This window comes from Podarcis melisellensis (assembly GCF_964234715.1).
Source record: "Podarcis melisellensis genome assembly, chromosome: 1".
In the NCBI taxonomy this organism is placed as follows: Eukaryota; Metazoa; Chordata; class Lepidosauria; order Squamata; family Lacertidae; genus Podarcis; species Podarcis melisellensis.
Genome location: NC_138528.1, coordinates 32110758 through 32126349, shown reverse-complemented (window position 1 = coordinate 32126349; position 15592 = coordinate 32110758). Strand labels below are relative to the sequence as shown.

Below are 15592 nucleotides of genomic sequence, written 5' to 3'. Positions count from 1 at the left end.
ACAACGCCACATGTCGTTCCCCACCATATACATGAATGTGACAATGCGATCCTCTGTATGTCTACTCAAGAGTAACTCCCACTTAAGGTCAGTGCACCCTACTCCCAGGTAAGTAGAGTGCCACCTTTAGAGTTCTGTGACAGAGATAGCTTGAAAGTCAATTCACAAGCGTGTTAGTATCAACTGGTGCTGGTTTTGGCACCCGGCTCTGTTTTCATTGCAAATATCCGTACAGATCCATTCAAGGTAAAGGCAAGCCCACTCAGATTCAGAACGCGCTCATTAGAAGCATATGCAAATCCATTCAAATCAATGAGAGGCTTCCCACTGACCTCCATAGGATGTGGATTGCATCCAATATAAATCAGCTTGAACAATCCATCCCAACGTGATGTTTGAGAACCGGTTGTGCTCCTTTGAAAGGACTGGAGGGGGGGGGGAGAGAGAGAGATTTCCAGGCAACTGAGATTCATAAAAACAGATTCATAGCAACGCAACCTCTGGTTCAAAACCGCTTACACACACACACACACACACACAGAGCGCTGTGATATATAGACTACACGAACACACACACAGCTATATCTTCTGATTTGTTTTCTGCGCCTGCTTGTTTTCATGGCACCAGAGTCCTAAGCACTTTTTAAAGGCAGTCGATCTTGTTGATTCCCATGAAGCTTTCTTCCAAGTGGGTCACTTCTAGGATCGCCCCCTTAGAGCACAACCAGGATTCATTTAAATGAAACTGCAAGTTTCGTCTCAGCCACAAATGCCCACCCCTTCAACATTTTCTGCAAAGTCTTCCTGAAAAATTTGGTGCGGGGAAAGGAGGTCAAATGTCATGGGGGATGTTATCTGGAACAATTGCAAAATATCCTTCCCTTTAAAGCTTCATTTTTTTAAAAAAGGCAAAATGTTGACGAGCCATCGAAGCTTAATCCATCAGCAGATCCATCTTACATTAATCAATAAAGTGAAGGTTTGTGGTGCAAACAGAAATACTTCTATTATGATAGAGAAGCAATCACTTTCACTCCTGAGGAAGAAGAATATTTTCTTCTTGTAATAATAATAATAATAATAATAATAATAATAATAATAATAACTGTAACTGGATTTCTTAACAAACAACCCGCTGCATCTCTGTAAATCTGCAAGCATGGCCCCGGAATATATTCGTGGAGAGAAATAAACTGCAAAATATATATAGCAGTTCCCAGTCCACATAATATTGTCCTGGGAATTTTGGTGTAATTAAGGGGAGGCTTGTATTGCACCGTAAATGCCCCTATTCTGCCTCTATGGGGAATCTATCGCGGCCTCCCCTCCCCCATCCCCCGCCTCCCCATATGGGTCTTTTACACTAGCCAAAATCCAGTTAGCTCTCTTAAAAGGCTTCAGTAATATGCTGAATTACTCCCTGCTTGAGTTTAATGGAGTTAAATGAGCCTGAATGATGGCAACAGTTTTAGCTGTCTAGCACGTGGCTTGTTAAAGGAAGGTAATTGCATTTGAAAAGGAAAGGCATTTCCTGCGTCCACAGGAAGAAGGGAAGAAAGCCAGAGCGTCCCCCATTGACGCCGGAATCTACCTATGTCCTTGCTATGCTGCGGGACAGCGAAACAAGAGCGCAAGCATCCCCTGGGGAACAAATCGACGGCGAGGAGGAGGACTGAATTCGCTTGGGGGCTCGGGAGCAAAGACCCCCTTCCCCACTGAGCGGATGGTGGAGCGAGACTTGCAGAGAATGTCGCTTTCCAGGACGTTTCTGGGGCAGAAGATGCCAGGCTAGGGATGCTAAAGATTAAAACCCACACGCATGCCCGCCGCCGAAACCAGATATGGCGACAGCTGAAAGTCGGCCAGACAATAAACAGCTTTGCTTTTTCCCTCTGTTGCCTTGAAATTGACATCGAAACAAACGCAGTAGTGGCTGGAGCAGGGAAAGTATTTTTACAAGGCTGTTGTAATGAATGAAACCTTGCTCCTCCTAACCTCCCCCCCCCCGGCCGCCCCACTCACACCATTCTCCCTCCCCACTACTATTTGTCCGCCGTTACTGCCCAATATAATATTACTTAAAAGTTGCGTGCTGTTTATAACACTCCCGGCAGCACCTAGGGAGATCGATCCCCTGGAAGTAAATGGACCTCATTATCAGGTATATGTGTGTCAGGAGAAAGGTGGGGGGTGGAGAGGAAAAAGTCCATAGCATTTCCAGAGACGCAACCGCGCTCTGGTGTTGCAGCGAAATGCCTTTGGCTAGAGGTTTCGATGTGACCACATATTCTCTAGCCCCTTTGATTAAGAATAAAGGTCGTAGAGAGATGGGTTTTCCAGAAGTGCTATGCATTAACCAGCCCGGCAGAAGGACGCGCGTGCTTCTTATTATTATGCCTCGCCAGACGGAGCAGGTGAATATCTTTTATTACACAGGCGCGGAGTACATCTTCCAAGTCAATTACGCCGCGTGTTGCCTACAGTGGAGAAGGCTGAACCCCGATACCCATCTCTTATGATCGTTGCTTATTTTGTGGGGGAAGGAGGGGAAGACACACACACACGCCTTGCGGAAAATAAGAGAGGAAGGTCTCTTAGGGAACAGTTGCGATGGGCATAATCCAGCCATCCTTGTGGGCTGCAGATGGCCCGCTTCTTTCCTCGTGGGTCCCTTTGAAACTCCGTCTCCTGGCTAAACACTCTCGCTTCTGCACCTTTGCAAAAGAACGGAGCCTTAGCAAAAGCCCGGACACTGCTTTGAATCTCTAGAAGTCTTTTAATCGAAGCTCTGAATAGATAGACTATGCCTGGAGTAGTAGTAGGAATAATAATAATAAAAATATCTGAAGAAGTGTGCATGCACACGAAAGCTCATACCAAGAACTAACTTAGTTGGTCTTTAAGGTGCTACTGGAAGGAATTTTTTTGTTTTGACTATGGCAGACCAACACGGCTACCTATCTGTAACTGGAATAATAAATATTTTATTTATATGCCGCCCATCTGACTGGGTTGCCCCAACAAATTAAAACATGACAAGACACCAAACATTAAGAACTGTCTTCAGATGTCTTCTAAAAAGCAGGAAAATAGGTTATGGGCAAGGCACCCCGCTGCACCCCTTAAAGTTTTGAAATGCAGATGAGGAGATGGGAAACAAGAGCGGAGGCGGGCTCCTTTTAACACGTCTGAACTAAACAAAAACACACGTCACCCATATGGAAATCTCATTCAAACGCTGCGGCCTCCACTTTTAGCCGGACCCCAAATCCGTGAGACTGAATCCCGCTCCGGGCCGAATGTCCCGGGGCTTCGCTCAGGCCTCAGCATTTGGGCTTATTGGAGGATCCATTCTAAGGGCGCCACCTTAAGCTGGCTTACTCGGAAGTAAGCCCCACCGAGTCTTACTGCCGGCTAAACGTGTGCAGGACTGTAACCCTAGAGAAAGTGCTTAGGATTGCAGTCAAAGTGCCCAAGTGCTGGGCGCAGCAGCCGGATCCTATGGGTGTTTACTCACGAGGCAATTCATCCCGAGCTGTCTATCACTTCCAAGAGCCCGCGCTCTCTCTCTCCACCCCCCCGCAAGCAGTTTACAAAAGCTTCGCAGGCTGTTCTGGTACGCATTTCCCTGAATAAGCCACGTCGATCCAAGTAAATATGTGGGTCGCCCGATCCTCTCATAGTTTACTCGGAAGGCAGAGCCAAGTAAGCGCCGCAAAAGGTAATGGTAGTCATGTTGACCCACAAGAAGAAGAAATCCAAAATCCACATTAGAGCGATACCTTTATTAACCCAACCTAAGTGAGGTTTGGAGTTCGGATCAAGAGCGTGGAAGCGTCAACTGATTTCCCTTCTCTCCCTGAGACCCCCCCCCCAAAAAACCCCCCCACAACTCTTGTTTATTTGCCCTCTCTCTGCTGGAAGGTTTTGAGTTGTCGTGTCTTGATAAGCGAGAGTGAGCCGAACGAACCCCTCTGAATCGAAGCCCAGCTCCTAAATGCAGCGTTACTTGAGAATCCGTCTCGAACAATTACAGTATATTTGCACCCGAACCCGAGAAGAGAGTTTGACATTCTCCTTTTATGCAACTGAATTCTGGAGAAGGGGACCAATTGTGCGGATATTAGACGGGAGACGCAGGCCTTTCCTCTGCTGAGTATGTCTGGAATGGGCAGACGAAAGGGAAATGGGACCCAGGTTCACGCATACACACGACCCTGGCAGTCCAGAATGATGTGCTGTTAAGGAGGGCGTTCTTTTGGTGGGTCTTCTTGGTACCGAGCCCAGGAAAGCTGGCACAGAGAAGGGGAGGGCGAGGAGTGGAGCAGCTGGTCACGGCCTCCTCCTCACTTGTGGTTAGCGGTCCTTGGCCCTAGACCTGCAAGCAAGCGCAGTTCGTTTCAGGGCCGACGTTCCTCAGATTAATGGACTGAATTAAGACACTGAGTGTAATGAGAAGCATTTGGTGATCTTGGAAGCCCCGCCAGCCCCAGCTTAACGTGCTTATAAACAAGGAAGCCCCAAATGAGGCCAGCGAGGCTTCTGGATCCTAGTCGTTGTAAACATGAAAAGGAGTTGGGGGCTTCGGAAGCCAGCAGGTTTAAAATGGGAGATCCCACCGCTTGGAGCCAGATGGGCGCGGTATAAATAAATCCTCACACTCATCGTCACCAGGGACCCCCTCTCTCAAGGCGACAACAGAACACAATAAGCAAACCTTGAAACTCAAGGGCGATGGGTGAAATTAAAAAGGGTGATTTGGAACTTGTATGTGAATTTAGATCTGCATAGAAGGAAGTGGATCTCCGGCCCAGAAAACCCTCCGCCACAACACTTGGCTTTAGGCTGCAACCCTTTGCGCACACCTTGCCTAAGTACGTACCCCTTGGGGGAACTATGGATAGGATTTCCAGCATTAAACCTACTACACCAGATTCTCTGGAGCTCTGTTTAGGATCGCTACCTTGATTCTCTCTACCCCTGTAGCAGTAGCAACAATCTACCTACCAAGTTTGATCCTGGATTCTTGCCTCACTGGTTGCTATCACCCGGAATTCAGTGGGGATTCATGCATAGGATTGGAATCAATCCGAGGAAACATGCATAGGATTGGACTCCAGCTGTATGTGTAGGTCCGTGTTTCCCCTATGGATGTCCCTCTGAAGTCAGTGGGATGCCTCCGTCCCAAGTGTGTCTTAAATTTGCAGCCATATAACCTGAAAGCATTTCAGACTCTCAGAAATAGAGACCTGGCCTCTTCTACAGACATATTGATGGAATAAAAATAATACCGAAAGCCTTACTTAAAATGGTCTCATTCCAAAGGCTTCTGTCACAACAGCGAAATCGGAATATGAACAGCTACCATGGGAGTCCAATAATATACAGACGACACACTCAAAACACTAACTAGCGACTAGATACACAAACTTGTGTATCGGTAAACTTTTTGGGGAGGCGGGATAGGATTTGATTTCCCAAAAAATATTGCAAGCAGTAACTTCAGCTAATTTAAAGGGAGGTGCGGACAGGACCAGGAAAGTGAGAGCAGCGCCGATTCCTCCTCTCTTGCTAACTGGGCGCTAAATTCCACTACAAAGTGAAGCGATCTTTTGCACCCTCTGCTACAAGTCGTTCCCCCAGCAAAGACTTAGGAGAAACAAAACGGAAACTGCACACTAGAATTCACCACCAAACTGCAAAGCCGCCTTCCAGTGAACAAGACAGCGAGGGCAACAGAGCCAGTTTCAGCAACCGACAGAGTTTATATTTTTAAAACTCGCTAAGTGAATGCAACCCGTTTCTCACTAAAGCCAATGGCAACATCCCTGTTTTGGTTGCTGCAGGCATTTCGCCCCCCTGTTCTTATGGTGGTCGATTAAAACTTGAGTCTTTTGTTAATGTAAAATAGAGGGGTGAGGGGGCTTCATCACTCGATAATTCACATTACAATAGTAGAACCACAACCCTATCTCCCAAATTAAATACAACATTTCTCTGCTGGGAGAAAACAATAACAGTATTCCTTCAATGCAATCTAGGGCAGATCGGATGCTCTCTCTTTTTCCCCCCTTACATAAAGAGAGAAGGTCTAAGTTTGTGATAAGACTCCCCCTAGCCCTGTAGGAATGTGCTGCTTCTTAAATATTCAGTACACTAAAGAAATATTTAATGTGCGTCTACTAAGAATGGGTTGTGGGCATCCGTATTCTGCATCACAGAAGCCCCTGTGAGCTCCTAATTTATCAACTAGGAAAAGGGGGGGGGAACCAACATCTTTTGTTTACCCCCCTCCATCTCTTTTTCTATTCCAGACCATTTAATTAATATAGACATAGGCATCCTACCCAATAATGGAACAAAATAAAATAACCCAAAAAATTCTCTCGTTGATAATATTCGATTTATTTAAAGTCCTTAACTGCAAATGATCGAGAGAGAGAGAGAGAGAAAGGGGGTGCAAAAAAACCCAAAAACATACGTCGCTGCTTATATTGTCATTTTTTTCCTTTAAAAAAATCAAAACATTTTTTCAATTACAATCACATTTATTATAAAATTAAGATTTCTTTTATTTTCTTTAAAATGGTGTGTGTCATTTTTTTTAAAACCGTCATTTAAAAGCACTTTCAAGCTGTAAAGAAAGAAAGTAATAAAACCGTGCAAATAAATTAAGGACGTCGTGAAAGCGAACAGGGAGGGGAAGTGGGGGGGGGGGGAGGAAGGGAAGCAACCCGTCTGGTTAGGCTAAAACATCGTGTAAAAAAAAACCTGTGGAAAGTGCATTAACACTGGATGAACGCGCTAACAACGGCGATAATTAAGCGGCCACAAGAAATTCGAGAGGGGCAGAATCATGACTGGTCATAGACTGATCTGATGAAGAGGAGAGGGAGGGAGGGAGAGAACCCCTTCTACCTTAAAATATTCGGGGGAGGGAGAGGAGAATATGACAATAATTATTGTTGTTACGGATAGATATAGTTCGAGAATGCACGCAGCGGGGAAGGGGTCCTGGGATTAAATACCCGGCGGTCCACGTGGCCAGGGCGCTTCCCGCTGAAGGAGACGCTTTAGTAACAGCTTGGAGGGAGGGGGGAAAATTAAAACGACTGCGACCCCTGCGACTTTGCATCCATATCCAGCCGCCACCCCTGTCACTTTGCAGAGTTAGGGCAGGGGGGTTCAGGATCAGGCTCTATGGTCCATGTGCGTGTGACCTATCTCTCCCAAAGGAGCTATTCCGAACCGGTCAGATCAACTCTGTGGGACCGGGGGCTGTCCTGTTCAAGGACTCTCTTGGCATATATATATATCTATGCCAAGGGATAGATAGATATATATACGCATATATATATATGCGCATTTATATATTCAGCACTGTATCGCCTGTCCCTGGAGGACTTCCTAATTTAAATTGAACTTAAACCTCTCCATTTGGGACTTTATCTGCAGAGGCCTGTGTATGCAAAGAAGGCCCCTCATTTTACCGCATTCTGACTTTTTTTTATTTACCTAAAGGCTGGGCTGGATGGGGGGGAAAACTTAGAACAGCTCAGTCTTGAGACCTTGCAGGAGCAAGCCAGCCAGAGATCTGACTCACTAGAATAAGGCATCTTCGTAGGTCTGCTTTTATTGGTTAAGGTACTAAATCTGATGAGACTACACTGAAGAAGGTTAAAGTGGGGCGGGGGGAGGGAATCCACCAATGATAATAATAATAATTTACAGGTTGGAAATCAATCTTTCTTTCGTGGTCATGGGGAGGGAAGGTGGGCGGTATATACAGTGTCTGTTTGCGGAGTTGGATGCGATTTGCTGGACTTTCCAGGCCAAAATAGAATAAACACTATGCATTGGGGGGATACAATAATAATAACAATAACAATAATAATAATAATAAAGTAACAGTCCTTTCTTCTGCTCTCCGCCCCCTTCTCCTTTTGCTTCCCCCGCCTCGCAGGGATGGTGTTGGGGGAAACGCACCGTCAGTTTCGGCTGAGAGATCTGGGAGAAGGGGGAGGATGGGAGAGGCCAAACCAACCAGCCCTGCTGGGGAGGAAGATTGCTGCTTGGTGCGCCCTCGAGTCCCTGCCAGCTAAGACGTATTTAGGACGGGTCTGGAATACACACCTTGGTAGTAGGACGGCTCCAGGGCCGAGGGCTCAATGCCTCCCCGGCCGCCCATGGATGCGCTGCCCAGAGGCAGCCCTCCCGGCAGCCCGGCCCCGTAGGAGGAATATTGCAGCGCTTGCTCGTAAGCCTTGAAGTCCAGCTTGTGCTGCTGTTCCGAGGAGGACATGAGGTTGTTGATGGAGAAGGGGTGGTTGAAGGAATAGTGCGGGTCGCCCTTGAGGTGCAGCTGAGACTCGTGGTGACCCAGAGAGTGGCCCGGGTGACCCAGAGAGGCCAAGCTCGGCCCGGGGGGCACGGAGGCCGCTGCTACCGCTGCCGCGGCTGCAGCAGCAGCAGCCGCCGCCGCAGCTGCGGCGGAAGAGGCCACCGACGGCTTCAGCTCCGCTCCGCTCCCGCTGTGGTCCAGGCCTTGCGGGCTGCCCGAGCCGGGATTCGAAGGGGCGGACTCTAGCTGGCCTCCTTTGGCGCCTCGGTGCAAAGGCGAACCTCCTCCTCCTCCTCCGGGGTCTTTCCTGCCTTCGCTACCGTTGCCACCACCACCTCCTCCTCCCCCGACGGCACCTTGTCCCGCTTTGCCTCCTCCGGGCTGCTTGTCGCACTTGAAGCGCTTCTGGCGGCGCAGGTAGCAGCCGTTCTCGAACATGTTGCCCGAGTCCGGGTGCAGCGTCCAGTAGGAGCCCTTGCCGGGCTTGTCGGGCGAGCGCGCCACCTTGACGAAGCAGTCGTTGAAGGAGAGCGAGTGGCGGATGGAGTTCTGCCAGCGCTGCTGGTTCTGGCGGTAGTAGGGGAACAGGTCCATGATCCACTGGTAGATCTCGCTCAGCGTGAGCATCTTGCTGGGCGCCTGCTGGATGGCCATGGTGATGAGCGAGATGTAGGAGTAGGGCGGCTTGGCGTGCGGGTAGCTGCGCTTGAAGCTCTTGGCGTCGCGCCCGCCGCGGCTCAGCGACGGCGCGGCGTAGCCCATGGGGCTCATGCACGGAGGGCCCATGGCCCCGTAGGCGCCCAGCCCGTTCAGAGAGGCCTGCGGGCTGCCCATCGCGTTCATGCCGCCGGGGCTGAGCGCCGAGCCCATGGCCGACATGCTGTTCATGGCGCCCCCCGACGCCCCGGGGCTCAGGCCCGCGCCCAGGCTGGGGTTGGCGTAGGACACGTTGAAGGAGCCCGACGTCATGTTGCCGCTGGTGGTCATGGCGTTCATGCTCATGTAGGTGTTCATGGAGTTCATGGAGCCCAGGCCAGAGTTCATGTTGCCCACGGGCACCGTCGAGTAGGCCTGCGGAAGGAGACACTGGTTAGACGTGGGGGGAACTGGTTGAATCTTAATTTAGACGGCCGAAAGGAGGCGAGAAGCCGGAACGCACCTGCCTGCCTTCCTAACCTCTATTCCCTCCGTGGCCCCAGTGGCTGCCACAGTCCCTTCCGACCTTTGCCTTTATTGGTCACCTCGGTGAATTCCCAGCTGCTCTCGCAAGATTCCTTTCTCAAGCAACCAGCCGGCGAGGATTAGGATCTCGACTATCCCTCGCAAACTACACTCAAAGCGGCGCCTTCTTAACCGTATCCTAGTCTCTAGTCTGCGATTTATCACAGGGTTCGCTAAAGGGGCAGTGAGCGTGTCCAGGTTGATCCTCCAAACTCTAGAAATAATTGGCCCTGGATGGATCAGGGTTTTTTTGAGGGGGAGGGTTGTGTGAGAAGTAAAGGGGGGAGAGGTCTCTCTCACACACTCACACACACACACATACACGGTTTGCATTTGAAGGACAGCCACATTATGAATCTACTCGATCTAACTTTATAGGAGAACCAAGGCGTATGCGTAAAAAGTCCCGATTTGCACCGAAGGCGTCGCAGCTTGGCGCGCGTCCTGTTAAAACGTTTTCCTTCCTTCAAAGTAAGAAGAGTGCGGAGGATCAACCACCAACCGTTGTAGGGCCTTCATCTCCACAGAAAGTAAAAACAAGAGTTGTGGAGATGTTTGGATGCGGCCTGCATTGTTAAGACGAGGCCCTGTTCTTAGGAAGCAAAGATCCTGGCCGCGCGAGTGGGTGGCTGCGGGTGCCCAATTATGCGCAACAAACCAGAACTCGGGGACCGGGGCAAGAACCAGTCGGCCCAAAGGATCAGAAATCCACAGACCTTCCCAGGTCCTGCCAGGGCAAAGCGCCGCCGGCTGAGACAAGCCACTCCACATCCTTGCCGCGGACGTCTAAAGTGGGATCTGAGGAAGCCCGGCGCTTCCTTCAGAGATTCCCCTTTTCCAAGGCCAGGTCGTGCACTATTATTTCATTTAAAAAAAAAAAAGAGGGAAACACCAGAATTAAATACACTTAAGAATTACAGCGGGGAAAGAGAAAGGTCGGTGAGAGAGAAGCCGCCACTCCCTCCAGAGATCGCCAGCCTCGCCGCCACAAGAAAGCGCATCCCTAGGAAGGGAAGGAGGGAAACCCGACGGCTTGCGGCGCTGCCCCAAGCGGGTGGCGGATCTGCCACTGGGCTAGGCCGCCGAGGCAGGTGCCTTTCCCGAAGGAGGCCGCGCCGAAATCCCCGCGCCTTGTTGCAAGGCGACGAAATGGAGCTCTCCGAGGTCGTGGCTCCTCCTCGGCCGCCTGCCTCAAAGCTCCCCAAAGTCTCAGAGAGAGGCTGGTGGGAAAAACAAACTTTGCGGCCTCTTTGACACAAACCCCGCGTCCCTCTTCTCTCTCTCTCTCTCTTCTCTTCTGTGCTGGCTGCCCCCACATTCCCGGCCCGCCGGGAAGTTTTCTACAAAATGAACAACTGCGCCTTTTGGGCCCAAAACAACACAGCCTTTTCTTGGAAGTGGGGGGCTAAACGTATCTTCCCTCCGCCCATCTATTTTCCCGAGGTTTATAATCAACCGAAGCTTCATCAAACCTTTCGACCGTCTAAATTAAGATTCAGCCAGTTTCCCCACGTTGAGTCCCACCCAAATAACAGAACGGTCTGGAATAAAAGAACAGACCAAAGAATAATAATTTAAAAAATCAGTCTGGGGGGAAAAATAGACTGAGAAAACGAACCCCCGCTAAAAATTGTTAAAAATTAAGTTTTTAAAACTAAAACAACTGCAGCTAATGCACGCTATTAGCTGGGCTTGAATCTGGAAAATTGTATCCCAGAGGTTCGCTTCCTAGTTTGCTTGCGTTTTAAACGTTCAGTAGGTGTAGTCCCGGTTCTCTAGTATAATTAGAATCCCAAATTCCTAAAAGCTAAGAGATTTATAATATGCCTGAGATTTCTTGCAGAATATCTCTCCGACAGCGTTTGCATATCGTAGAGGTGGTTGTGATATTGTGGGTGATACACAGACGGTTCCCCTACTTCTGAATTTTTTCTTTTTTAGTAAACAATCCTAAAATTATGGAGTGTGACTAGGCATAACTGATGGAGAATATAATTTCTATATAAGCATTATATTTCTATATAAAACTATTTCTCCATAAATGAATCATTTCCCCCCTTGCCTGGCGTGCTATGATTTAGAAAACAAATACGTTTTTTAAAAAAACAAAATAATCAAGTATCCTTCACCGAGCAAGACTGGATGGGAAAATAATGTGTGCAGGCGGGCGAGCGATAAATAAAACTGGATGTAAAATTGTCAATAGAACACTGGAAAATCAAATTGAGAGAGAGAGGGAAATCTGGCGCGGAGAAGGATGAATTATGCTTACCGATGAAGGGCCCCACATTAGCATACCAGCGGCATTTTAGGGTCCCCCCCGCTCCGGAGTGCCTATGGCGCTGGGAAGAGGCATACATTTAATCTAAACCCCTTCCTTGGCCTCTGTTGACCCTTCAGTATTAAACAAGAATCCGGAATACGACAGCCTACACAAACACATATGTTCAGCCGGAGTCTACAGCCGGCGCAGGCAGCGCATATGAACCCGGGACATTAACTCTGGGGAGGAAAGCAATGTTGAGCAGTATCTGCTTTTTTGCACACACGCCGTCAGGTCTGCTTGATCTTGGCGCCTCTCCCTCCCCGCCCCCACTTTTATTTTCGTTCGTATCATCTTGTCACTTTCCCTTTTACGTTCTGTAAGGCTCGGTTCGCAGCTGAAGCCATTTTGGGGGGGTATTTTTCCGCCTTTCACTCCCTATTCAGTTAAGAGGGCCCCATTCATCTCTCTCTCCCTCCCACCCTCCGCCCCATCGGGGTTTTACATGCTCCTCCACCCGTTATTGTTCGTTTGCGCGTCTTTGATCTTTTCTTGGAAGTTCTTTGGAGCATATTGTTAAATCAGGAACGTGGATATGAATGGACAATGCAAAAAGAGAGCCCGGTTCCTGGTCTCAGGCTCCAGAGATCCTATTCTCCGCAGCGCCACCCGCCGGTCGCGTGGAGAATTGCTCCCGTTTCAGTTTTTATTCCGCCGCCGCCTTGAAAGAAGCGTGTTGCAAAGTACACACGAACGATTGTTATGCTCAGCAGAGTGCAATAGCAGCCCAGGTGAGGGGTGGCAGGGAGAGAGAAGGCGGCCGACGAGGCACAAAACTTTCCCCGACGGGAGGGTTAGTAGGGGTCTTTGCCTCAAACAACCCCACCCCCTGCCCCACACATCAAGGCCCTAACTCAGAATCAAGAGGCGTTGGAGGGGCGCCCGTGGGTCTCGAAGGCGAGACTCTAGAATGAAACCAAGGATTCCCGTCTTCCGTCCACTCGACGGCCAGGGAGATCTCCCCGCTGCCCGCTATCGTTTCTCTTTGGCGCCTTCCTTCCCGGGTTCCCGGGCAGCTGGAAGGTCGAGGGAGGCAGACCTGGGCTTCGTCGGGTTCTGGGAGCAGACCCTGGCTCCCCCTCTCTCTCACACCCGCCACACCTCGAGGGGGCGGACGGAACCCCCTTTCCAAGCCCTCCTCGCACCCCGCTCGGCTCACCTCCTGCGTGTCGGCGTAGTAGCTGTTCCAATCGCTCGTCTCGTGCCCTTCCATTTTCACGGTCCCTAACATCCTGGAACCAGCCTGCCCGGGGTAACCATCCAGCCCCTCCCGGCGAGTGGCGGGTCCGGGGAGCCCCCCCGCCCGCAGTCCCGGAGCTGGGGAAGCCGAGCTGCGGCTCGATCAAGCCCCCCGGCGGAGGAGGAGGCGGCGGCGGCAGCAGAGGCAACAGCAAGCGGTGTGCGGCGGACAGCCACTCAAGGAAGTGAGGAAGTGCTGGCTGGGATGCGAGGGGAGTTGAGCTGAGGTGGATCTTACGTCGTCGCACCAGCGGCGGCGGCGGCAGGAGCAGCAGCAGCAGCAGCGCCCACCTCCTCCTCCTCCTCCTCCTCCTTCTCCACCTCCTTCCCCTCCTCCTCCTCTCCCCATTTGTCCGCCCGCACAAAGACGTTCGCACCTACAAAGCCGGAGATGCACCTGCAAACAAGGCCGCGCGCAACTCCCCCGGGGCGGCACTTTAGGCGCAAAGCGGTGTAATTGGCTTAAGCGCACCGACGTGCTGTTTGGGGGGGGGAGAGGCAGAAGTGGGGACCCGTGAAGGGAGGAGGGAAACGGGAAAATACTGCCCCCCTCCTTTCCTCCAACTCCCTCCCTCCCTCCAGTGGGGAAGGGGAGGGGCGAGGGGGGATGCCAAGAGAGAGGCGAGCGCAGCCCCCTCTGCTTGGATTGGGAAAAGCAGCCTGCGCCTAGGGCTGGCTGGCTAGCTTTGCTCGAGGGGGTGGGTAGCAGAGGCGACCCCTTTCACTTGGTGGCCGCTTCTGGGGTTGGGGGGCGGGCAACAGGATGGACCCCAAGTGTGCCTCTCTCTGCCCCCCCCCCCCAGATCCCCGTCTGCCTGACCATCTCCCCAGGCAGCTCCTGGGGGCAGTTTCGCCTTCATTGCGCACGGGCTTTCCCCGCTCCTTTTTGGCCCCGTCCCCGCGCCGTCCAGCAGCCCCGAGCCTCCGTGTGAATGAGTCACTCCGCGTGACGCGCGCGGCCCCAATGAATAGCGAGGTCGGCCAGGCGGCTCGGCTTGGCAAGCGGCCCAGGTGAGTCACGCCGAGCAGCTTCGCGGCCAGCCAGCCTGCGCGCCCGCCACCCCTCCCTGGCTGGGGACCCGCGCCCCTGGCCTGGCTGGATGGGTGGGTGGCCACCGTCCCCGCAGAAGGGTCCCCGGCGGAAAAAGAGCAGGGGCTCCCCCTTCCCGGGACGGAGGCCCCGATCCACACCCCTAGGGCTGCGTGGCACCAAGACAGAGGGGTCTTGCTTCGCAGTAAATCTGCAGGTATCCCCTGCTTTTGTGTTAGGCGATCCTCTGCAGATCCCACTCGGCCATTGATTCGAATAGGGCTGCTTCCGAGTAAATGGGCTGAGGTTCCATTTACACTTACAGGGTCTTCATTGCTCCCAAACGTCGGTGGCCGGCCGCGGAGGACGGGGAACCACTTCGTAGAAACAAGCAGATCGGTCCAGAAATTTGTTTCAGGGGCTCTGGACAAGGCGGGTGGGCACGGTGGGAGAGATTTTCCCTGGGTTGGATCTAGACTTTGTTAATTGAACTTCGTTCCCGTTGAAGTCAGTGGGGGCGTGGGTCCAGTTATGGACAACTTTGCCCATCGGTAGCAGTGGGACACCGGTCGAACGCACGTCGTCTAGGTTCACCCTCCTTTCTATTTATAGAGCGATCCTATATTCCGCTATGTTCTGTGGGGTTTGTTGCCGGTTTAGTGCACGGGATCGCTGCTTAAACCGAGACCGAGGCTTCTCAGCCTTTCCTCTATTCCAAATAATGTTAAGTATTAGGGCCAGTGCCTGCAATCCTACGGTGGCGCAAGCCTCTCTCTGAGAACGTGGTAAGTGTCCCTTCCGAGGAACTTTACATAGCGTGCATACTTCCTCGAGAGCAGATCCCAGTAAAGTCAAGTGGCCTTACTGAGTAGGATGAGGCTGAAAAGGCGATTTAGTTCCAATGCAACCGATGGAATAAAATATGCTTTCAAAATTCTAGCATTTTGCCCTGGCTGACTCTACGTGAAATGTGGCTCCTTTTCCTTTTTTGGGTTGGGAAAACATGATAGCATCAGGGTTGTGTGTGTGTGTCCTTGCTTGCTTTTAAATGGTGGCTGTGCCGAAATGGGGTTCCTAAGAGTTTGAACATCAATGGCAAGGAAGCAATCTCAACTGCTATAAATGATGGCGCAGCTTTGCCCTGAATGAATGTATGGACCACAGTCCCCATACACGCGTAAGGAGGAATTCAAGTTCCTATTGACTACGCCAGAGCTGGTTACGCCACAGCTTTATTCCCTTACAAAATCGCAGCCGCCTCAACTTAATTTCAGATCGTTTATTTCTATTGATTTCACTGGAGGAATCTTACATCCGGAGCAAGCGTTTCGGTTTACACGGGTTGTGCACCCAGTTTTTCGTTTTTACGTGGTTCTTGGGACACAACAAGGCGATACACAGATAATAGTTTTCAATCACATCTGTTTGTTGTTCCATT

The 15592-nt window shown here is 51.0% G+C and overlaps 1 protein-coding gene and 1 long non-coding RNA gene across 2 annotated transcripts in view; both read right to left on the bottom strand.

Annotated features, from left to right (window-relative positions):
• LOC309372988 overlaps positions 1–15592 on the bottom strand; it is a 198810-nt gene that overhangs the window by 138149 nt on the left and 45069 nt on the right. The window lies entirely within an intron of this gene.
• FOXA1 (forkhead box A1) lies at positions 6528–13419 on the bottom strand. The gene is made up of 3 exons (XM_081908023.1): positions 13045–13419; positions 7405–9412; positions 6528–7263 (listed from the first exon to the last, which is right to left on the bottom strand). The coding sequence occupies exons 1-2, from the start codon at positions 13114–13116 to the stop codon at positions 8099–8101; spliced, it is 1386 nt and encodes a 461-aa protein (XP_081764149.1). The 5' UTR covers positions 13117–13419; the 3' UTR covers positions 6528–7263; positions 7405–8098.